We start from the raw sequence: 23,518 nt of genomic DNA, 5'->3' as shown, positions 1-23,518 counted from the left end.
TTCCCAGGCAATTTTCTCGTTTCATGAAAACGGCCTTCAACTACAAATGGCAACCAATTCAATACCCCTCAACCTGAGCACACAACCCCACACTCATCTCATTAATATGGGACTTTTAAATGACATAATCTGTCCCAGAATGCTCGGTGCACATGCGCAGAACCCCTTAGCAGCAATGTTTATCAGAGCATGTTAATGGAGATCGTGCATACAAGATAAGAATGCTAAACTATCTGGGCATGCTAAACTAGCGGGTACACCTGCCCTCCAGGCGGGAGTGCCCTTCTTGGCCCACTGGTCCGCCGCAATAAGGAATAATTAAAATAATACTATCTATGAGAAATCCGAAAAAATAAAAATTCTAATTTCCAGGAAACATTACATACTGCAGGTGTTGAAATAGAAAGTGTAAACACATGTCAACTCCTCCTTGACATTTTTGGGTACTTAAACAGTGATTGTTCATTAGTTGTTTGCAATTTCAGTAATGATCTTGAAGCATGACCTTGAAATTGTGGTTATAGAGACTTGTTGCATCTCTATATGCCCTGTAGTTTCAAAGTCACGGCAAACGGTGATTTTGATAATGTTGATGGCAGCCTCTCCCCTCCCCCCCCCCCACAAACCCCTCCACCGATGAATATGGTCAAATATGGGTTTATTCACAATAACACCAGTATCAGCACAAAGCATGACCTTGACATATGGGTATCGACAATGGTTGCCTCTCCCAAAGTCCTTTAGTTTCAAGGTTATGGTGAAAATGTGATTTTTGATAATGGCAGCAGCAGCCATCTTGGAAAACCCCAAACGAGGTGTCGAAGGTCAGGCACCTCCTCGGATTCTGTTTTTATCCCCCGCCGCATGGCGGAAGGGGGATATTGTTGTCACCCGGGTCATCCGTCCGGCTGGCTGGGCGTCAACATTTATAGCTGCGAGTGCGATAACTCATAAACTGTTCGCCATATCGATTTGAAATTTGGGTCACACATGTACCACTTGAAAAGGAAGAACCCTTTTGATTTTGGGCGTGGCCGGATCCAAGATGGCCGACTGGTTCAATGGCGGGGGATTCCCCGTTTCTGATGGGTATATTTATATAACCTAACTGACAACTGCACCAAATTTGGTGCTTTGGTCCAGTGTGTAACACTTTTTTGCTTCGCCACTGGACTATGACATTTCGGTGTTGGAGTAGTTACCGGACATACAAACATACATACATGGCTTTCTTTTATATATACATAAGAAGTGTGGTGTGTGGTGTGTGGTGAGAGAGAGAGAGAGAGAGAGAGAGAGAGAGAGAGAGAGAGAGAGAGAGAGAGAGAGAGAGAGAGAGAGAGAGAGAGAGAGAGAGAGAGAGAGAGAGAGAGAGAGAGATAGATAGATAGATAGATAGATATAGATATATATCCACTGCCATCGCTTGCTTGTATTAACACAAAATGAGTGGAACGGAACTCGACAACTCTCATCTTTTTTTCATATTTCCAATATTTTTGCGAGTCCAATTTGCATCCAGGAACATAACAATTATCGCTAACAATTTGAAATTTCCACTCTTTTGTTTAAATGCTGAAAAACATGATAAAAAGACTATTTGACTTCCAGATTTTGCTCTGGCAACAGCAAGTTAAAGGCTCCCCAGTTAGTGGAAGCGGATCACTGAAAACACCCACACAGCGCATGCGCCTGCTGCTGCGAAACGCCTCATTAGCATTCACAATCATTTTGAAAATCCAGTATTGTTTGCAGGTTTCCCAAAAGTAGCACCAACCTTAAGGCCCGGTCACACCTTGACGTTTTAGCCAACGTATGCCGATTTTAGAATTTTTTTTCAAAAACGCTGGCACACGTTGAATACATTATGGGTAAGTTTTGATAACATTGAGAGCACGCTGAAAAACACTGCCATACATCGTTGTACGTTGGCTTTAAACGTTGTACTTTTTGGTTGTCCTCAAATTTTTTCATGCTTGAAATTTCACGACTTATGCCGGCGTATGACTCACACGTTCCGCTACGCTGGCCACAGGTTGTATGCACGGTCTGCGATCGTTGACAGACGTCAACACATGCTACTTGTAAGTTACTTGTCAACACATGCTAACTTGGAGCCCAGGTAATGTTTAGCGTACCCGAAACTTATTTCTAACCTATGATTAATGTGTTGTTGGCACGTTACGCGATCGTTGCCACACATCGACAGACGTTACTTTTAAGTTACTCATAGGCTGAAAGACGTCGGTATAATGGATCGTCCTTGCGTCAGCGTCCACGGCCACGGCCAGGACACTTATTTGCAGCATTCTTCAAAATTTTCTTCGGCATGACGAGGATGTTCACACTTCGATGTCCAGCATGGCTATGATTCCAATTGTCCATCGTCAGCGTCTATTTAAAATAGTCGAGTTTGAGCGTTTTAACACGTTCAGAAGAAACGCTTCAAATTTCCAAACCCCAGCATCAAAAAACAAAGGCGAGTGACAGAAATTTAAATCGTTCATTGTAAACAATGAAAATAGCTGAGTGGTACCGTTTAAAAGTCGTTGAGTGTAAAAAAAAATGCAATTGTTGAGCGCAAGCGTCTACTTCCAATAGTGGGGTTTGAGCGATTTAGCACGTTCAATCGAAACGATTAAAATTACCAAACCCCAGCGTCAAAAAACAAAGGCGAGTGACAGCAATTTAAATCGTTCATTGTAAACAATGAAAATAGCTGAGTGGTACCGTTTAAAAGTCGTTGAGTGTAAAAAAAATCCAATTGTTGAGCGCAAGCGTCTACTTTCAATAGTGGAGATGCAGCCATTTAAATCGTTTAGTTTATCATTTAAATCGTTAAATCGTTAAACGCAAGGACGATCCATCATAACCCACACCCTCCCCCTCACACTCACCTACTACTGCCAACATGAACAAACTACTACTAATACTAATACTAATACTGATACTGATACTGATACTGTTACTGCTGACATGGACATCAACTCAAAAAGGACTCGAAAACACTGTTGGGCTCCCCTTTTATGAGCACCATTTTTATATACCAATTCCCAAAACCGCTGGGAACACGTCTTTATATGGCAGTTGTAAGTTAGAAACACGTTAATTTATTTTTTTTGTCGACCGGAAGACGTCATTGGAATACGTCTTCATACGTCGATGTGTGTTGGGACTACGTAAAGAATTGGTTCAAAGCACGTCAAACATAAGTTAGAAATAAGTTTCGCGTAAAAAAGACATTACCGCGACGTGTTTCAACTTATGAGTAGCTTATAAGTAGCCTTTGTAGACGTGTGTAAGCGTCCACATATCGTGTGTAAAACTTATCCCCATCGCATGCGGAACGTGTGTCGTACGCAGAGTTCGTCGTAAAATTTTGAACATGTTTAAAATTTCTTGACGTACTCTACTTACTACGACGTATGATAGCGTACTTTAGCGTTGTACTCACGTATACCAAACTTACTCATACCGTATTTGACGTGCCCCAACGTTTTAGACACATTTTTCTTAGGTCGGCATACGCTGGCAAGATCGCCAAGGGGTGACCGCGATGTTGACACTTCCATTTCTACGGCAGTTATGATTCGAATCGTTGTGCGTCAGCCTTTTAATAGGCTACGTCACGACATCGTCGGCGATGCGTGCAACGCGCTATGCCTAAGTTAGACTATCGTTGGGCATCGGTTGTGTAGGCCGACAACAGGTTCAGCATTCGTTGGTATAAGTTATCTATAACACAACGAAACGTTCTGTGTCCATTACCAATGCGTTATACATAAGACCAAGTCGCTATGAATACGTCCGAATCTTTAAAAAAAAACATCAAAAGTTCAAGGTAAGCCAGCGTTTTACATACATTTTAATACGTTGCCATCGCTGGCTAAAACGTCAAGGTGTGACCGGGCCTTTAAGTGGGTAACTTCCGTTTAATATAAAAAAAATCCTTCAAGCTTCCTGTCTAACTGGATTTAAAGATGCAAAATGCACATAACTTTCTCGAATGTTTACAAAGAAACCTCAAAACATCTGCATTTACAAAAAATAGAGGTTATATTGATTTATCAGCCAAATTGGCTTACTTTTTTTTGCATTTCTCTATGTATTCAAAAATAACTTCTTTCTTATTTTGTTTTACGAATGATTGCACAATTTTTTTTTTAATGCAACACAATCATCCGAGTGCATTCTCGTACAATACATTACCTGCAATGGTGTCACCAGGTGGAATGACATCAGCAGAATCATGTGCCATCTTGCGAAACAATGCTTCATTTAATCGTAATGCAGTGTACTCACGGCTATCCTCTGGGAGTGCACCAGTGCATGTGTTGGGCAAGTGATAGGTGGGGTAGAACATTGGGGAGGGAGAGAAGAAGTTAACCACCATTCATTTATGTGGGAAAGTAAGCACTTGGAGCTAAACACAGCAAAGGAAAAGAGAGTTTTTCTTGTTTCTTTTTTTTCTCTTCTGCAAACATATTTATTATCTTGAAATGTTCCTACCTGAGCGGTGTTGTGTGTTGAGTGAGGCAAGCTGATATGTAACCTACCTGCACAAGCTGTAAAGGAAACAAGAAACATTTGCTTTCAGATTTTATGGTCAAACAGCTCGTGAAAAACACGATGACTTGACAATTCAATTGAAAGCCGAGGTGTTTTCATTCAGGTCCAGCTTTCTCGTCATTTGTTAAAGTCTGACTATGTGATTTGTCTGTTTATATAGTCTATGCACTGAACTCATTGCCACAATCAAAGATCCTGCAAAAAGATAAGCAGCTGGGTTTGACTTTACAATATGAAGAAGCAAGATGATAAATCGCAAGATGAACATGGTAAGCCATGGAATATGGCGATGATTAAACAGTGGTGTCATTGCAAGAAGTTCGCAATAATGTGACAGATAGTTGTGTGTTCGGATTTTATGGACACCAGTTATGGAAACAAGCGTGAGGTGGGTGGGAGTTTTGAAGCAAACACATTTAAAACAAAAAGGATTTTTTTCTCTCTCTCTCAAAAAAAAGAAATTATTACAAGGATTATAATTGATTGAAAATGGTAAGCAAAAGAAAGTTTACGTGGAGTAAATGAGTGTTAAATTGATGATGGTGGCACAAGACATTAGCATACAGTGGCAAATTAATCAGCTCAAGTTAACGGTCGCATCTGTCCATCTGAGTCATACAGATCAGCATCGAGCAAGATTAATGAATGGAAATGTTACTGACAGACAGAGCTCATGGCAAACAACATAGGATGTGAATAATAAAAACATCTGCATTTACATACTCTTTTTGTTTCACTAAATCACAACACTTATAATATTAATAACAAGAGAGTTCAAAGAACAATATTCCCTGTGCAGTGTGCTTAAGTACTGTATATACAGTCACCTGCAAAAGTATTGTTGTGGGCCGGGGGTCGTTGGCGAGACCGACCACTAGGTGGGAAAGCTTGCGTCGTCTCCCACCAAAATCCCCAGAATTGTAGGCCGTCGCTCGGATAACTCCGCGAGCTGGCGGGTCGTTTAACTGAATGTGGTCGCCAATATTTCAACTGCGTAGCGTAGGGTCTATTTGTCTATAACCAATTTACCTAATTAACTACGCGATTTCGACTACCGGGGAAACCACGCCCTCGGCACATCTTGCTCGAACCGGGTCACTCTACCAACTGCGGTAGAGTTCCAGCTACCGACTACCAGCTCCGGTTTGGGTGCAGCCGAACAGAAACTGCCAAAGCCGTGCCGGCTGGAATGAACGGATTATCGGGGATAAAGTCCCGCCTAAACTCAGATCCGAACCATGCTGGACCAATTCAAGAAGGGACGGAAACGAACTGGGAACATTTCTGACAAGTTTTATTGACAGTAAATGAAGACGCAAAGCAAGACTTAACGCGAATATGCAAGAAGTATTTACAATGATCCAAAAGCACTTATTCAGTTCTACTTAAAGACGGGCCCACACACACACACACACACACACACACACACGCACACGCTCACAGACACACACACACACACACACGCACACACACACACACACACACACACACACACACACACACACACACACACACACACACACACACACACGAAAAGAAACCCAGAGTTCTTTATTGGACCCTCGCAGCTGAGGAGAGAGACAAGCTGGGGGTCAGAGTTCGGTTGGGTACCTGGCCGGCGGAGAAAGGGGGTACTCTGTGCTGCGGCACCTGACAATGCTCGCTGGTTTGGTCCCCAGTCGCACGTCTGGGACTCGAGGTTCGTGGCGGAGCTCGGGTGGTAAGTAGCGGGGTCCATGGAGGGTGGGTCAGGGTCGCTCTTTCCTTCCGTGTAGAGGGCCAGCAGAGACACGTTCACAGCCTCGACGACCTTCGTAACAGCAAAAAACCCTCCAAAACTCTTCAAAAAGACCCACCAAAAACTCTCCAAGACCCCAAAAAGACCCCTGCCTCAGAGATTGCTCGGGAATTTTATGGACCTCCCTCAGCGAGGAGGGGCCTTGGTGAACACACCTCGCTGTCCGCCTTTGATTGGACTGGGTTCCACAGCATACCTTTCCGGGGCGGGGCCTTGGCCCCTGCCGGGAAACCCCAGCGACTCTTCCACGCGGGTTCATACTTGATGAGTAACAGTATCAATGCTGCAACGGCCCCTGCCGGGAAACCCCAGCCACTCTTCCACGTGGGTTCATACTTGACGAGTAACAGTATCAATGTTGCAAAGGTTGTCGTGAAAGAGTTTCAACATTCGTGGGAGCCGAGAAACCGGAACCGCGAGATCTTGCCTTGGCACATCAGGGTGTGAGAAGGCAGCTGGTTGGTGGTGGATTGTGATGGGCCGAGGGGTCATGCAGATGGAATGGTTGTTAGATGGCTTGTTGGAGGGTTCGTTGGATGTAAAGATTTAATAACCTAACTAAAGAGAAATCGCAATGCACGCCTTTGATTCTCCCACTAGACAAAAGGAAGGGGATCTGACTACACACATACTTAACAACATAACTGACTTTTTGGACATCTGTATGTTGAATGCAAATGGTTTCCAGATCCGTAACAGTATTCACTCCCGATCAATAATGCCATATTTGGATGAATTACGAATTATGTAGAATTTTTTTTTCCAAATTAACTTTTTTATTCATAACCGAAGAGATCAAACGAAACACTGTTATAGTTGAAGGAGATTAGATGTCAGGAATACCTGCAAAAAACATATACAAATCAAAATTCACTGGTTGTAAAAGTATTCGGCCCCAGAGGTCAATACTTGGTGGAAGCACCTTTTACAGCAATGACTACTACGAGTCTTTCTGGGTCGGTCTCTACCAGGTTTGTACAGTGAGATGGTGAAATCTTTACCCATTCTTCACGTGAAAATTGCGTGATGAGGATCGTCGATGGACTGCAATCTTCAAATCTCGCCATAAATGTTCAATTGGGTTCAAGTCAGGACTTTGACTGGGCAACTCAAAAACATTTATTTTCTTCTTATTCAGCCACTCCATTGTGACTTTAACTTTGTGTTTCGGATCATCATCCTGCTGAAATTTGAATCTCCTCCCCAGTTTCAGATTCATGGCTAAATCAAGCAGGTTTTCATCAAGGATTCTCCTGTACTTTGCACTGTCTATTGTCCCTTCTATTCGAACAAGCTGATGAAAAGCAGCCCCATAACATAATGTTGCCACCACCATGCTTGACAGTAGGAATTGACGAGGTGATGTATGTGCAGTGTTCGGCTTGCGCCAAATGTAACGCTTTGACTCTAGACCAAAAAGTAAAATTGTCTCGTCTGACCACAAAACTTTTCTCCACATTTCTGCACGATCATTCTGATGCTTTTTCACAAACTCCATACGAGCTTTTAGATGCGTCTTTATCAGCAATGGCTTTTTTGTTTTCACATGTCCATAGAGGCCAGCTTTGTGAAGGGAAAGGGATATTGTTGCAGATTGATGAACACTGACCCACATCTCAGACAAAGAGCGTTGCAAAGTCATTGTTGGAGTCTGGGTGGTATGATACATCTTCCACTTCATGATGGATTTCACCGCACTGAAAGGGATAATGAGTCACCTCTTAAGCCGACTGAAGGGGTCCATTAAATCATTTGTGTTCCTGTGAGAAGTCACCCAAGCATCTCGATTTCTCGATGGTCTCGATAGCATCTCGCTAGATCTCGATAGCATTAAGAATAAATGATTTTCTCGATAGTCTCGCTGAGAAAGGTCAGGTGCGAAATTGGCCTGTAGTTATTTTGACTGTTTTTGTCTCGACTTGGCTTCTTCAGGAGAGGGTTGATGATGGTGAGATGAGCTATGGATGGAAAAACTCCATTTGTCAACAATGCATTTATTATCTCAGTCAAAACTGGAAGAAGATATGCAATGTTTTCCTTCAGGAACTATGTTGGGATTGGATCTCGGTGACAAATTTGTCTGGTGATCCAGACTTTCAACACCTCATCTTCCATAGTCATCATAAAGGTACAGGACAATGGTTCAAAACTGATGGATACTGGATCATCAAAACAACCAGTGTGGGTTTTATTCAAATCCAAATGTAGTAGAAGTTTCACAATGTTGTTCATAAAGTAGAAACAGAACTGGTTGCTCATTGTTTCTGTAGTCATGAACAGGAAGTGATGGGGGATTTCTATGCAGCAAAGAAGTCAACGTTCTCCACAGCTCCATTGCATCACATCAAGAAGAAAAAAATCATCACATAAAGAAAAAAAAAACTTACTGTCTTATGAAGTGACAAAGTGATCTTAGTCCAGAATGTGATGAGATTAGATGTTTCACATTTCTAATAAAAGAAACTTCTCATGGTCATCGGGAGATCGAGGTTTCTGCCACTTGCGTTCAGCTTTACTTCTCTTGCCAGGCAATGTGAATGTCTTCATTATACCATGGTATTCTGCTTCTGAGAGTTCGAGTTTTCACTGTGATCGTGGCTACAGAATCAAGAAGCTGACTTATCTCCTTGTTGTTGTGACTCCCACTTTGATCGTAGTGGGAAAGCTCATGTGCTCCTGTGACCTTGAGAGCTATACTGGAGGGAGCTTTGCACCTGGTAGGTCTTACCTAGTCAAGCAGGACAATGGGTAGGAGCATGACTCAGAGTAGTCACATCTTTGGTCGTCACTAAGACTAAGAGTAGTCACTAAGAGTAACTCTGACTGATGTCTTCTTATTCTTCTTCTTATAGTATGTGTTTTCACGACCAATAATATAGTTATACAAGCTAAGAATAACAGATCTCTACCTGCACATGTCAATCCACCAGCCTGTGCGCAGCGACACTCAAATCATTTTAATATTTGTTTCTTCAATGTCAGGGGCTTTCGCTCTAACTTTTCGTCAGTGCAATCTTTTGTTCAGTTTAATTCACCTGACCTGCTGGCTCTATCTGAGTGTCCGTTGGACAGTGGCATCTCCTCCGTTTTTCAAGTTACTTGGTTACATTTTACACAGACTTGATCACCCTCCTTGTCATGGTCCTTGTCTGACACTCCTGGTATCAATTCCTATAATTTCTCAATTGCACAAAATATCACCCAAATTGTTTCCTCTCCCACTCATTTTCCTGACCATGCTTCTCATGGAAGATGGCTGCACATGGCTGCACAAGAGACATTTGTTGCTAGAACCATGAGGAAGATACCTGCTTCATCTCCTTTTGTTTTCTAACCTTGGTGACCGTGTTGCTCTAGTCCTTCCTCCAATTGATAACTCAGATCATTCCACTGTTTTTGTTTGTCTCCCTTACTCCTCATTCTCAACTGCAGTGCAACTTTTTCTCCACACTGTGTTTGAGTTTGGGAAAGCTGATTGGCATGGATTTTGTTCATTTCTTGCTGATGTGCCATGAACCTCAGCTTTTAGTCTTGGTCCTGATATGGTGCCGAGGAAATATCCCAATGGATTCGCACTGGTATGGACATTTATATTCCCTCACGTATATATCAAGTGAAGGTTCTTTCCCATCCATGGTTCACTTTGGCTTGTGCATCAACAATTTCTTATCGCAACCACTATTTCAAGCAGTACTACGCTGGAGTCTGTTTAGCAAAGCAAGTAACCTCGTCAAAATTGCCAGGTCCAATTTTGTCTTGTCATGTAACTTAGCAGCTACAACAGCGATTAAGACTTGCCAAAACCCACAATGCAACATTCAAAATGGTGCTTAAACCTATTCTCTGGCTTCCAAAAGTCTGGCAATTCCATTAATTTTTATATGACTTGTATAAAGTATAATTGGTTTATAAAGTTAAATTCTTTGTAAAATTCACACTAGTGAGTTTCTTGTTGACAATGATAAATAAACCAAAGGTTACAAAAGATCAACATATAAATCTGCAAGTTATAAATCATTTTGCAAAACAATACCAACATCGTCGATCTTTCACAATTTTTTTAATACAATGCAATTTTCGTGTTTTTTGTCGCCTGTTTTAAGTGTGATATTTATAGCTAACATAAGCTATGTCTTGATGAGTGCAGGGACTTACGGCATATGGCATTCATCTCTTCACGGATTATTTCCAGAACCTTCTCTTTCTGTGGACAGCAGACAAAAAGAAACATTAAGCTTTGATGCCAGCAATATTGCTTTACAATACCTGTGACCCTCTAATGGCTTTAAGATGGATGCATTTGTGACACATTGAACATTAAAAATATCAAATTAATTCAGAAACGTAGAAATAATGTATTGTACATATATGTGTTGACTTTGTAGCTCCCCATCAATGTCTCATTACTCATGTTTTTTGATGTTTAATAACTCTAATTGAAGTAAGACTGCAGTAATAACTAACCTGATGGAAAATGTAAACTATGACAAAAATTTTAGGAAAAAAACAGTATGTAAAGTCAACCAAAAAGACAATTGCTATGATGAATGCTTCAGCAGTCAGGCCCATATATAAAATGGATATGGTCTGAATCATGAAGGCTGGTGTCATTAGGCTAAGCCAGGCTAGGCCCGGATATATCTTGCTGGAAGATGTTAGAAAGTTCATAAACCCGCTTTCAATAATTTCTGAGAACAAACTTGTATGGAAGTATTTTGTCAGCAATGATAAAGCTTTAATTACCCCCTCAAAAGCCTTTTTCAACCCTGCAGCAAAGCAGCACTAAATAAGAACAATAACAAGAGCAATCAGATTTTATTTTAAACGAAATAGTTAAACATATTTTCTTGAAATTTAAATGAATAGTGTTTCATGCAGGACAAAAGTTATCATTTCATATTTTAAAAGCCTCAAAATTGGTACAGGAATAGACAGATTGATTTTAAGTGGAGTTATAGGATGGTTCAATAAGGACTTGTCTTAATTCCACAGTAATCCCTCAGAGTGGACAAACAGCTCTCATCCAGCACGCATGGCTGCACAAGAGACATTTGTTGCTAGAACCATGAGGATTGCTATCCAATTAGCATTGAGAAGGTTGGCCATAATGAATGGCAGTTTTGGTGTCAGGTGCATGCTTTTGCGTCACTCTTGAAATCCTACCGTAATTCCTCTTTGTCCATTTCCGCCTCTTTTCCCCAGCATTCCCTTGTTTCCCTGCAAGAATGGTTGCACGTTTGTCAGTTATGTCTGGCAGACTGGTTTGTCAATTATTCCTCAATCTTTTACATTCACAAAACATTGAATAATTCAAAATCTTGAACAACTGGGGTTGTATGATTAACTTGAATTGATGTTTCATGTTTTTATGATTTGGTGTAATATTTTAAAATGTTAATGGTTTAATGGTTTGTTTGAAAATGCATGAAATGCAAGGAAAGAGAGATGAAAATGTAATTTTGCCTTTGCAGTCTGCAACTTATCTCAACTGCAACCTCAACACAGAACATCGGTACCCGTATGAAAAAAAAAAAGGAAAACATCCCAGCACATGTAGTCAAGACACACACACACACACACACACACACACACACACACACACACACACACACACACACACACACACACACACACACACACACACACACACACACACACACACACACACACACACACACACACACACACACACACACACGTGCTTGCCTGAGCCACCTGCATCTGTATAATCTCACTACATTTGAAAATTTTATTTTATATACAATGTCAAGGCTCATACAAGAGCTAACACACATAACGTATAACAAGGGGAGCAGGAGATGTGGGGATGGGAGAGGGAAGCACAAAACAGTGGGGAATAGACACATGAGGAGATCTGTGGAAGGGAGTGGGATGGGGCGGGGTACACGGGGTAAACAAGATGGACACTACAGGGATTTTCAGGAAGGAAAGCAGGGAATTTGAAGGAGGTGGGTTTGGGGTGGATTAATGGGGGTAGAAAAGATCATGCTTTTGGATGGGGGCAGACAAGAGATGGTGGTGAACAGCTGTTTTGAAGATCTGGAGGGAAGAGTGTGTGGGAGCTTGTTCCAAAGGCAGGAAAAAGAAGGAATGAAAGAAGGAAGGTGAGCAGGGATTCTTGATTTTGGTAGTTTTACCAGAAAGGAGTTACTGGCAGACCTTGAGCACCCTGCGGAAATATGGGCGGGACAGAGAGTAGACAGAGTTGAGGGGAGGGGGAGGGGCGGGGCTGCAGAGGAGACGGTAAAAGACAAAAAGACCACCGACTTGCCTGTGGTGAGAGACAGTGAGAGACCCTAAGACTCAGCCTCATCGCAGGAGATACCAATGATCTTATATGCCTTAGTTTCCACAGCGTGAAGCCGAGAAAGGTGAGGCGGGGCCACCAGCACAGAGGGGAGAGCAGTACTCCATCAGGCTGTGGATTAAAGCTTTGTATGTGGTCAGGAGCTCAGGTGAACCAAGGAAGGACTTTGCACGATGGAGGATGCCCAATCGGCAACTGGCTTTGGAGACCAGCTCGGAGATGTGGTTTTCCTAGGAAAGATCATGGCAGATAGTGAAGTGCAAAATTTGAATGAGAGGACTTCTTCAAGAGGATTGTTGAGAAAGGAGTTGGGGGGGGGGGGGCTCAGATGGTCCTTTCAGAGGGACAGAGTGAGAGAGTGAGATATGTCAGGATTGAAAGACATGTTCCACGTGTTGGACCAGCTTGTGATTTTATCCAGATTTGCAGAGAGTTAAGAGGCTGCTGCTTGCCGATCTGAGGGATGACAGATGGTACAGCAGAGGGTGGAGTCATCAGCAAAGAGATGAAGAGGATTTTCCAGAGAGTCGCAGAGATCATTGATGAAAACGAGAAAAAGCACTGGGCCCAGAACACTGCGTTGAAGAACTCCAGCCTGCACAGGAAGAAAGCATGATAGAATTCTACAAAGGGCCACACGTTGACTGTGACAGGAGAGTAAGTCTGCGAGCCATGAGTGGAGATTGCCTTGGATACCATTTGAAGAGAGTTTGGTGAGTCAGGCTTGGTGCCAGACTGTGTCAAGAGCACGCAATACGTCTCGGGAGATGGCTCTGATCTCATGTCTGGCATTGAGGACCTCTATCCATTGTTGGGAAAGCAAGAGCAGCAAGTCAGGGTAGAGTGACCTGGTCTGAATCCAAATTGATGATTGGAAATCAGGCCATTGGAGAAGAGGAAGAATTTAATGTTGGAAGTGATAATGGATACCACAACCTTGCTGATGATTGGGAGAAGGCTGATTGGTCTGTAGTTGCAAGGATTTGTTTTTGCACAGCGGTAATGTTTGCTCATTTCCAAGCAGATGTCAGAAGACCTCAAGCAAATGAGAGGGTGAATAGAAGAGAGAGAGGGTGAGTAATAGCAGCAGAGCAGGTTTTTTGGACACATGGGCTGATGCCGCCTGGACCGGTTGCAGAATCAGAGTCGAGGTTTGACAGCAAGCTCTCCACCTTGTCAGGAGAAAAGGTCCAGGAAAGCTGGGTGTGACTGAGTAAGGTGTGTGCAGAAAGCGATGGGTTTTGGACATAATATTTAGATGCCAACACCGAGTTTATGCATTCAGCCTTTTCACGTACAGTATCAGCTGTGTCGTCATTTGAGGCAAGGCAGGGGATGGAGGGGGAACATACACCAGAAACAGACTTAAGTATATGCCACCAGGATTTGGAGGAGGGAGACAGGTTTGAGAGTTCACACTTGATGTTGTTTCCTGGATCTCCTCAGGGTAGACACACACTTGTTTGTGGAAGGAACCAAGATTGCCTTCAGTTGAATTTGCCTTCCATGAGGCAAAGGCAAGTTGTTTCAGGACAACTGCCTCGCCACCAGCTTCAGTATACCATGGGCGGGAAGAGGGGTAAGACAACTAAAGAAGAGACGGGATAAATCTGTGCATGAGAGAGAGCAAGTTTCTTTGAAAGAATTCCCAGGATGATTTGATGTCGGAGAAAGTAGAGATGGGAGACCAGTCAATACGTTTGATGGGTGCTTGAAGTCCTTGTCAGTCGGCCTGAGTGACATACCAAACATGACGGCATTGACGTGGTTCTCTAATAACAGTGAGAGGGATGTTTACTTTGACAAGCAGATCGTCAGATGAACCCATTGGAGCAGAGGAAGAACAGCAGATATTTTCTGGGAAATTGGTCAAAGTCAGATCCAGAAGAGATGGAGTATCGTTGGTTGAGATCCTTGTCGGGAAGTTGACAGATTGTGTCAGTCTCAATGAGTTGCAGAAGTCTTTTGCTGAAGAGCCATGGCAGGTGAGGGAGGCAATCACACCCAGCTAAATGGGGAGTTTTTGAGAAAGGTGAGAGGAAAGCTTGGAGGGGGATGTGTATGAAGGTTGCTTTGAGAGGGAGACGAGACGATGAGAGCAGGCACAGACAAGGGGCAGGAGGGTGATGGGCGAGGTGGGGAGAGCGGAAGGATGGGACTTGGTAGTGGTGTGGTGAAGAAGGGAGCAGGCAGGGGGAGGTACAAGATTTGAGGGGTTGTGAAGAGGGGGAGGTATGATGAGAGGAAAGAAAGAGCATGTTTGAGATGTTGAGGAGTGTACCGATTGAGAGAACAAGATATCTTATAGGTTAGAATGGAGCCCACGGATGTTAGAACACCAAGCAGTTTAGGACACGAGGAGGAGCTGATACTGAAGCAGAAGACCGTGAAGAGTTGCAAAGAGCAGAGGAAGGAGGAGGGGCAAGTTGGGAGGGGTAATGAGAGGATATAACAGGTGAGCGGTTAGGAGGAGGTAGATGTAAGGAGGTGGGGTGAATTGGAAAAAAGGCATGATTGTTGGAACACGAACATGCATTGCAAATGGGGATATTTTTTTTGTTTTAAATCAGAGATGCGATTAAAGACATGACGTGAGGGATGCAATAAAGGCGAATTAAGAGAATGGAGAAAAGAAACGTAACAGTGGGACCTTTTAGACACGGGATGAAGGAAAGGTCGAATTGAAAACAGTCTTTTGAAGAAAAGGAAGAGTAGTGAATTATGATACAATACAGAGAACCACACATGTGAAAGAGGAAGTTGTAACATTTTAAAAGACCGTTTAAAAAAAATTTTGGATGAAGATTACATAAGATTAGGATAAGGAAAGGTTGAAGAAAAATCGTGTAGGTGTATGGTGAATTTGGATCAGCCAATGCAGAAGGAAGCTGGTAGTTCGACGACAGTTACAGGAAGAAAAAGAGGGGGATAGAGAAACACGTGGTTTTGGGAGGTGTGTCGTGAGAGGTTAAAAGAATAAAGTTTTTTTTCTTTTTTAAAGATTAGGTAAGATGGGTAAAGGAAAGGTTGAAGAAAAAGACTGTGAATGTGTATGGTGAATTTGGATCGGCTAAAGTAGGAGGAAGATGGTAGATCGGCAAAAGGACGGAAGAAGATTCGGTTCCAGAAGTCACGTGGTTTTCGTGGGGTATAAGGTGAGTAATTTTTTATTTTATTTTATTTTAAGACATGAAACCGAGGGTATAGTTGGGAGGGATAGAAGGAAGGTGGAGGGAAAAGTAGAGAAAGGTAGGCCTCAAAGAAACCCGATATCAAAGATGACAAAAACTCTACAAATAGCACAAGTTTTAACACAAGACAAGAAGAAATACACAGTAAACACAGAGATAACAAAATAACAGTAAAAACGTGACAAAAACAACCGGAAAACTTATCTTTGAGAAAGTTGGCAGAGATCCTGAAGAGGAACTCCTCAATGCATTTTTGTTCGGATTGGGATCTAAGTATTCTTAGCGAAATACATTTTATTAGCATCTAAGTATTCATCATCTTGATTTATTTAAAATTCAATCTACTCTGTTATTAGGATTGGGTCTTGTCCGTCCCTCTGCAGCCATATCTCGGACAAGTATGGACCAATTTTGTTCAAACTTGGCACAAAGGCAATAAATGATGGTGTCCGTCCAAAGCTTTTTGAGATATCCTGCACACAAACAAACAGACAGACAGACAGGGGTGAAAACATAACCTCATTTCACCTTCGGTGGCGGAGGTAACTAGAGCGGCACTCGGTCAAGTGCATACCTCCACCAGGCTGAACAGTTTACATTTTGGATCCCACTGATAGGCGGATCTTTATTCGGACCTGAACCAAAATCTAATCAGCTTGTTCTTGTCACCTCACCAACTCATCCACTCTGTTTTGTCATAGTATGTCCACAACTTTTTGAAATATCAGACTGTATATCAATTTTGGCCACATCTCTCAATGGTGAAGAATCACTTAAAAAAAAATTATCGTATCCAGATCCAGATTTGGATCTTCACCAAAATCAAATCAATGTCATAATATCTCATATCACACTCCCAACCTGTCCACCAATTTTCGTCCAAATCAGTCCGCAACTTTTTGAGATATCATGTTATAGATCGTTTTCGCCCTATCACTCAATGGTGAAGAATCACGTAAAAACTTCTCGTATTCAGATCCGGATCTTCACCACAATCTAATCATTTAGCCCTTGTCACATACCCAAACTCTCTACCAAATTTTGTCTGAATCCATCCATAACTCTTTGAGATATCCTGCTCAGAGACAAACAGACAAACAAACAGACAGATCGGGGTAAAAACGTAACCTCCTTCCACCTTTGGTAGCAGAAGTAAATATTGGACAACGTGAAGCAGTTTTGTTTTTTTATATATAAAGATGAAGGATGCATCAATATAAATTGTTTAATAGGTGTAATGTGATTTGGGTGATTCTGAAAATGTTTGTGGCACCGATAATTGTTTTTCACCTTTTCTCCTTTCTTTCCCAATAAACCAGCAAGGCCCAGACTTCCAACTTCGCTGATCCCTGATGGACCTTGGTCTCCCTGGCAACAAAATTACACCACAAGCACAAAAAGTATATTTCCCCCAATTTTCACCAATGGAAGTTGTTTGCATATTCCTTATGATTTAATTGTCCTTGAAAGCCAACTCATGATCATCTTGCATCCCTGTGAACTTTAATATATCTTACCATCAATATATACCCACTTGTAACTCCTGTGCTTCCTACTAGCAGCAACAATACGCAGAATAAACAAAAGGAGAGGCATTATTCACCTTCTTTCCTTTGGGTCCCTCCGGTCCTCGAATGCCTGGATGACCAGCTTGAGGAGACCCTTGCAGACCAGGTGGCCCCATTGGGCCTGGTAGTCCAGGGAGACCTGAAAAACCCTATGCACAGAATATAAATCTGAAAATAAGGTATCAGCTTGGAATTGAATATCTGGTTGAAGGAAAGTTTTGCAACAATGAAAAAAAACTGGAGATGATGGGTGTGGGGATGTCTTATTTGATATTATTTAAGAATAAATGTACTACATCAGGGAACTAATTGGGAAATGCAGAAGTACAGGGAAATAAGGACAGTAAAGAAGAATAATTTTGTGTATGAAGGGGGATGGATTTCGACAATGAAGTAAGGCAAGAACAGCGGGACATGCAAACATGAAGTCAAGCTATATATACAAACAAAATGGTAAAAGAGACTGAGGGTGAATACTAACTACTTTTGGAAGTAAATTCTACAAATGGGAGAATAAGAACGAAGAAACGGAGAAGACATGTAAAGTCTGACTTTGGAACAAAGATAAGGAAGCGATGTAAGATGATGTCTTTAATAATAATAATCTCATTCCTTTTGCGATATATATGTACATAGGACTGCTGAGGCAGTTTCATTGGCAAGGAGTACAGTCCTGGACAGGTTGCCACTACAACAAAGGTTACCCCAAATGGTTATTACCCCAGTACACTGGTACTCATTTCACCGACCTCGGAAGGATGACAGGCAACCACACCCGGTGTTACATTCAATGGCCAACAGCGGCACAAACTCAGGACCCTTCGGTCCCAAGTCAGCCACCTTAACCACTGATGATGAGTCTTAAACAGCCATGATTATTCATATCTCGGAGCATTGGCCGTGGAATGGTTTTGGCCCAAGTTTTTTTTTATGAACCTGCTGGCCCGGCCTGATATTTAACCAAGTAGGTTCGAGGAAGCATTTGGAATTTGTCCAGGGTGCAGTTGATAGCTTTCCTACTCTTCGTGAAGGACACAGTGGGATCTTTAACGTCTAACAACTAATTTTAGCAGATGTGACACCCAGTTTAACGTCCGTGTCTCGCCCTGCGTGCAAAACACCAAGGTGACAGTTTATAGTGGGGCCAAGTCTCAAACCCAAGGCTAGACAGCTCCGAGGTGAGTGTGCATACCTTAAGGCTATCCTGCCAGCCATGATGGAAGATAGCAACACCAAAAAACGATGGATTTTGGACGAAGAGAGAGGATTGACTTTTCAGAAATAAATATTTTACAAAGATTCGAGATCACTTACATGTTGTACATTGAACAGCGTTGTATGAACAAAATTATTTTGAATGGAGACAGCCAACACAGACAGGCAGCCAGCTGCTGACACTGGTGGTGCAAAATGCCAGGGGAATTACATCGTTGTAGTGCTTCAGTAAAGTGTGTTACACCCATAATGGGGTGGTTGCCATGCTACAGGCATGCAGGTGCAAGGCTAGGGGTAGACAAAGGTCAAGCAATCATCTTGGGCAGACGTTGTGCCTGGACTCGTGCCGTTTGCGAAAAGTCACCAATCGCAATTTGTGCATCCCACTAGATTGCTTGCAGCATGTTTATTTTAAATCTTGTTTGAAAATTTGACGAGTTAGTTGAGCTGGAGTACTAGTTAATTCGATTTGGATATGGAGAGTCAAGTGCCTCTTTTCAGAGAACCAACAAAAGGTCCCTTTTTACGTACATTATTGCACAGTTTTACCAACAAGCTGAAGAGTTTTTGTAATATTTCAGGTTATTATCAATGCCAAGAGTGGTATCTTTTTCTGATTAATGAATGATAATGTGACTTCCAAGTTCTCGAGAGGCCAAATGTACATTTGCCTCAATCCCTAATGCAAACATAATTACAGTCATTTCACAGCTTTTTCACATTTTGTTCATTATGCAGTTGAGGTGATGCTTCATATGTAGGCTTGTGTTATGACGTTTTTCTTTCTCTCACAAAAACAAATTTAAGCAAATGTGGCCGCAGACAAGAGTTCCAGCTCTCCGCATTGTTTGGCATGGCTTTTAAGTAAATGCAAGATAAATATATAATTGGTCATTGCAGGGGAGAATAAGAATGAAACGAGAAGGGCACTCGATAGAGCGCATACCTCCGCCACTCAATGCCTGATCCGCAAGAACATATGGAGCCAAATACATTTTTGAAATTTCATGCTATATATTGTTTTGGGTCCTATCTCTCAATGGTGAAGAATCACTAAAGAAATTAAATAATTCTCATATCCAGATCGGGATTCGGATCTTTACCAAAATCGAATCGATTCATCCTTGCCACACACCCATACTGTCCACCAAGGTCATCCGAATCCGTCCACAACTTTTTTGAGGTATCCTGTTATATATCGGTTTAGCCCTGTCTCACAATGGGGAGGAATCATTTTTTTTAATTCTAGTATCCGGATCCGGAACTTCACCAAAATCTAATCAGTTCATCGGCACCACACACCCAACCTGTCCACAAAATTTCATCCGAATCCGTACACAACTTTTTGAGAGATCCTGCACACAAACAAACAAACAGAGAAAACAGACAGAAAGAGGTGAAAACATAACCTCATTCATCTTCGGTGGCAGAGGTAATAATAAAAGTATATTATCACCTTTTGTCCTGTTTCACCAAACATTCCCTTTATACCATCAATGCCAGGAATTCCATATTCTCCCTTGGTGAAGAAAGGAGGTAAACGTGGAGAAACATACCGATTATTCATTTTAATCAATTGGTAAAATGTGCACAAAAATGAATGGATGTGTCATCAAACTTGACTCGTTATAACGTACCTTGGCTCCAGTGGCCCCTTGTTGTCCTTTTTTCCCTTGATTGCCAATGCTGCCACTCTCTCCCTTTGGAATCCAAGAAAACATTCAGCCATAAGCACAAACAAGCTCGAATGAGCTAAGATCATCGTCCTCTTAATGATGACGTCATAAAAACGAATATGACGTACATTGTGATGTATCAGGTTTGCGATAAATTATATCTGTGCTAATGCCCTGTTCGATTCCCGCAAACATAATTCAAAAAGCTTGCCTAGTTTCGGAGATAATGATAATTACATATATACGCCAAGTTTCAGGAAGTTTCGATGAAATCTGTAGGCTGTGAAACCAAAAAGTCCACAAGAACAACAACGTGAGTAAGACTTACAGATCCTCCATGAGGATCTAAAAAGCAAACATTGAAGTCACACATGGTACTGGTACCATAAAACAATGTTTTACTGTTTTCATTCAGAGTACTTTCAATCCTCAACATGTTGAATGGCATCTTCGTTTTAACTAACAGAATAACAGCAGATAAATTGCAACAGTTCAAAAAATTGTCTAATTTTACGAGACAAGCTTCCTGTAAGCAGGGAATAGATTTCACTCCACAAAAACGCAAGGAAATCTGAAAACCCACTCTGTGGGAGTACATCCTGTGCAGCTGTCCTCTGCCGAGCAGCTCACTGGATGATGGGATTGGGCCAAAGCGTTCGGGACCCACACTCTTTAATGACAGGAGGAAAACCACGGGGTAACCTACCCGGGTCAGATTTCGGGAATGCGAGTCGGGGAGGTGCTGAGGTGTCGTCCACCAGAAGGTGGTCTCCTTGTGTTAACATGAGGTGGTCCATTCAGGTGGGTGCCTGGAATGTCCTCTCCCTAAGAGAGGATGATCACCTGTCTCTGTTATCATCTGAGTTCAAGGATTTGTACATTGGTATTGCAGCACTCTCTGAGGTTCAGAGACCGGTTAGTGGTGCGATCATGTCAGGTGGTTACACTTACTATTGGTCTGGTTGCTCTGATGGCTACCATGCCCAAGGAGTTGCTGGAGCTGTGTCCAATAAGCTCATTCCAATGATAATTGAGCTAACACCAGTCAACAAGTGTATTATGAGACCAAGGATTTGTCACTCCTTTGGTGTCATTTCCCTGGTCTCTGTTTATGCTCCAACTGAGGCGAGTGATCTCAATGTGAAGGACGCACTCTATGCCATGCTCGACTCTGTGGTTGATCAGTGTCCCTGGCGAGATACTCTTCCAGACTTGGGGGATTTCACTGCATTGTCTGGAACTGAAAGGGATGGTTATGCGACATGTGTTGGTCCTCATGGGTCTGGAACTGTGAACCAGAATAGCACTAAGTTCCTTGACTTTGCAAAAAGTCATGGACTTAGGGTGGCTGGTTCATGGTTTCAGCACCCGCAGGCTCGTCGCTGGACTTGGTATTCCAACGCAGGTGGAGTGGCAAAGGAGATTGACCACGTGCTCATTGACGGTCGTTGGAGGATGATCCAGAACTGCAGGGTCAACTGGAGTGCTCAGTTCCTCAATACCTACCACAGGCTTGTTGTAGCCACTCTGAAGTTGCAGCTAAAATCCATGTGAACGGCACCATCACAGCCTAGGCTGGATGTTGGCAAACTCAAGGATGAGAGGGTAGCTGAGGAATTTCCCAACAGGCTGAGGAGGGATTTTTGGGGAGGGGGGTCTGAAGAGTTGTGGAGTGCCTTCAAGAACACCCTCCTTGATGTTGCCAGTGAATGACTTGGAACTCACCGTAGGGCGAAGAAGAATTTTGTCTCTCAAGTGACACAATATTCTATTGACCAGAGTCGCAGGGACATGCTTAATGGCAGAACTTAGCTGATTAGGGAGTTGAGGTGTAAAACTGTATGGTGCTGATGGTGGACAAGGAGGTCTATGTGTGAGGAATCACAGATTCCTCACACATAGGCGTCACTCATTGTACGAAGGTTAGACTGGAGGGTGGTGTGCTCTTAACAGAGGAGTCCAAAGTGAAGGCCCGCTGGACCGGTTACTTTGAGTGGCTGAACCAGGCTGATCCACCAGCTGTTGAGTTGGATCTCAGGGGTGTTACTATCCCTTTTGCTGACCCTCAAACCAATTGTGATCCACCTTCATTTGTGGAAACACAGGCTGTGGTGCACCAATTGAAATGGGATAAAGCTCCTGGGATTTGTGGCATCCATGCTGAACCAATCAAGGTTGGTAGAAATGCTGTACTCATGTTGTTGCATGCAGTTCTGTGCTCTGAATGGAGCACAGGCATCATCCCAACTGACTGGAAGAGTAGCCTTATTGTCCCTCTCAAGAAAGGGAAGGGTGATCGCCAGGGGTGTGTCTTGGCCCCCACACTTTTCAGCGCTTGCATGGACTAGATTATTGGGAGGATCTCGGAGAGATCAAGCTGCGGTGTATTGTTTGGGAATGTCGAGCTCTCTAGCCTTGATTTCACAGATGATGCAGTCATCCTTGCGGAGACTCTGGATATTCTTTTGGGGGCCCTCGAGGTGCTGATTGAGGAGTCAGAGCTGCTGGGATTACAAGTTTCCTGTGTCAAAATTAAGATCCAGGCTTTCAATGACATCTTGCATGCTGCTGTCCTGTTTTTGCCTGTTTGTGGTGAGAATGTTGAGGTCATGGAGAGATTCACTTTCCTTGGTATGATATTCATATCTCTGCTGGCTGTGAGCCAGAGGTCAATAGACATCTGGGTCGCACCTGGGGAATCATGGATTCACTGGATCATGGGGTGTGGCGCTGTCGGTACCTGTGCAGGAGGATGAAAGTCTGAGTCTTCAGATCCTTGGTGCTTCCATTCTTGCTCTACGGATGTGAGACTTGGACTTTGACCAGGGATCTGAAACAGAGACTTAATTCCTGTGGTACCAGGTCTATTTGGAGAATCCTTGGCTATTGCTGGTTGGACTTTGTGTTTAACGAGTGGTTGGTGAGAGAGACTCAAATGAGATTTGTTACCTGCATAGTCTGAGTGTCATCTGCAGCAGTATGGACATGTGGCTCATTTTTCTGATGCTGATCCTGCTCACCAGATTCTCTCAGCGAGGGAGCCTTGTGAGTCGATGAGGCCAATGGGCTGACCATGTGCCTCATGGTTGCAGCAAGTTGATCAGCATCTCAAGGAGGTGGGGATGGGCCAGGCATCTGCCTGCGGGATGGCCAGATGGAGGCCCCTGCAGTAC

General features: G+C 42.9%; 2 protein-coding genes and 1 long non-coding RNA gene across 6 annotated transcripts in view; 1 reads left to right on the top strand and 2 right to left on the bottom strand.

The window, feature by feature from the left end:
* LOC147018085 (PI-stichotoxin-Hcr2h-like) overlaps positions 1–4,266 on the bottom strand; it is a 13,769-nt gene extending 9,503 nt beyond the window's left edge. The window contains exon 1 of the mRNA XM_085897429.1: positions 4,210–4,266. Coding sequence (XP_085753555.1) covers positions 4,210–4,258 — 49 coding nt within the window. The 5' untranslated portion in view covers positions 4,259–4,266. The remainder of the gene's footprint in view (positions 1–4,209) is intronic.
* The window catches only part of LOC147018084 (uncharacterized), a 154,429-nt gene extending 136,955 nt beyond the window's left edge, over positions 1–17,474 (top strand). For all 4 annotated transcript variants that reach the window (XR_015062273.1, XR_015062272.1, XR_015062274.1 and 1 more), the window contains one exon: positions 17,206–17,474. This is a non-coding gene — a long non-coding RNA (uncharacterized LOC147018084). The remainder of the gene's footprint in view (positions 1–17,205) is intronic.
* Positions 4,679–23,518, bottom strand: part of LOC147018083 (uncharacterized) — a 357,617-nt gene continuing 338,777 nt past the window's right edge. The window contains exons 102-108 of the mRNA XM_085897420.1: positions 20,307–20,369; positions 20,126–20,188; positions 17,490–17,603; positions 17,177–17,254; positions 11,531–11,584; positions 10,523–10,571; positions 4,679–4,764 (exon numbers count right to left, since the gene is read on the bottom strand). Coding sequence (XP_085753546.1) covers positions 4,694–4,764; positions 10,523–10,571; positions 11,531–11,584; positions 17,177–17,254; positions 17,490–17,603; positions 20,126–20,188; positions 20,307–20,369 — 492 coding nt within the window. The 3' untranslated portion in view covers positions 4,679–4,693. The remainder of the gene's footprint in view (positions 4,765–10,522; positions 10,572–11,530; positions 11,585–17,176; positions 17,255–17,489; positions 17,604–20,125; positions 20,189–20,306; positions 20,370–23,518) is intronic.

The sequence above is a fragment of the Eptatretus burgeri genome, chromosome 10 (genome assembly GCF_056783735.1).
Source record: "Eptatretus burgeri isolate ZD-2024b chromosome 10, Ebu_testis_v1, whole genome shotgun sequence".
NCBI classification, from domain to species: Eukaryota; Metazoa; Chordata; class Myxini; order Myxiniformes; family Myxinidae; genus Eptatretus; species Eptatretus burgeri.
This window is presented reverse-complemented; position numbering and strand designations above follow the sequence as displayed.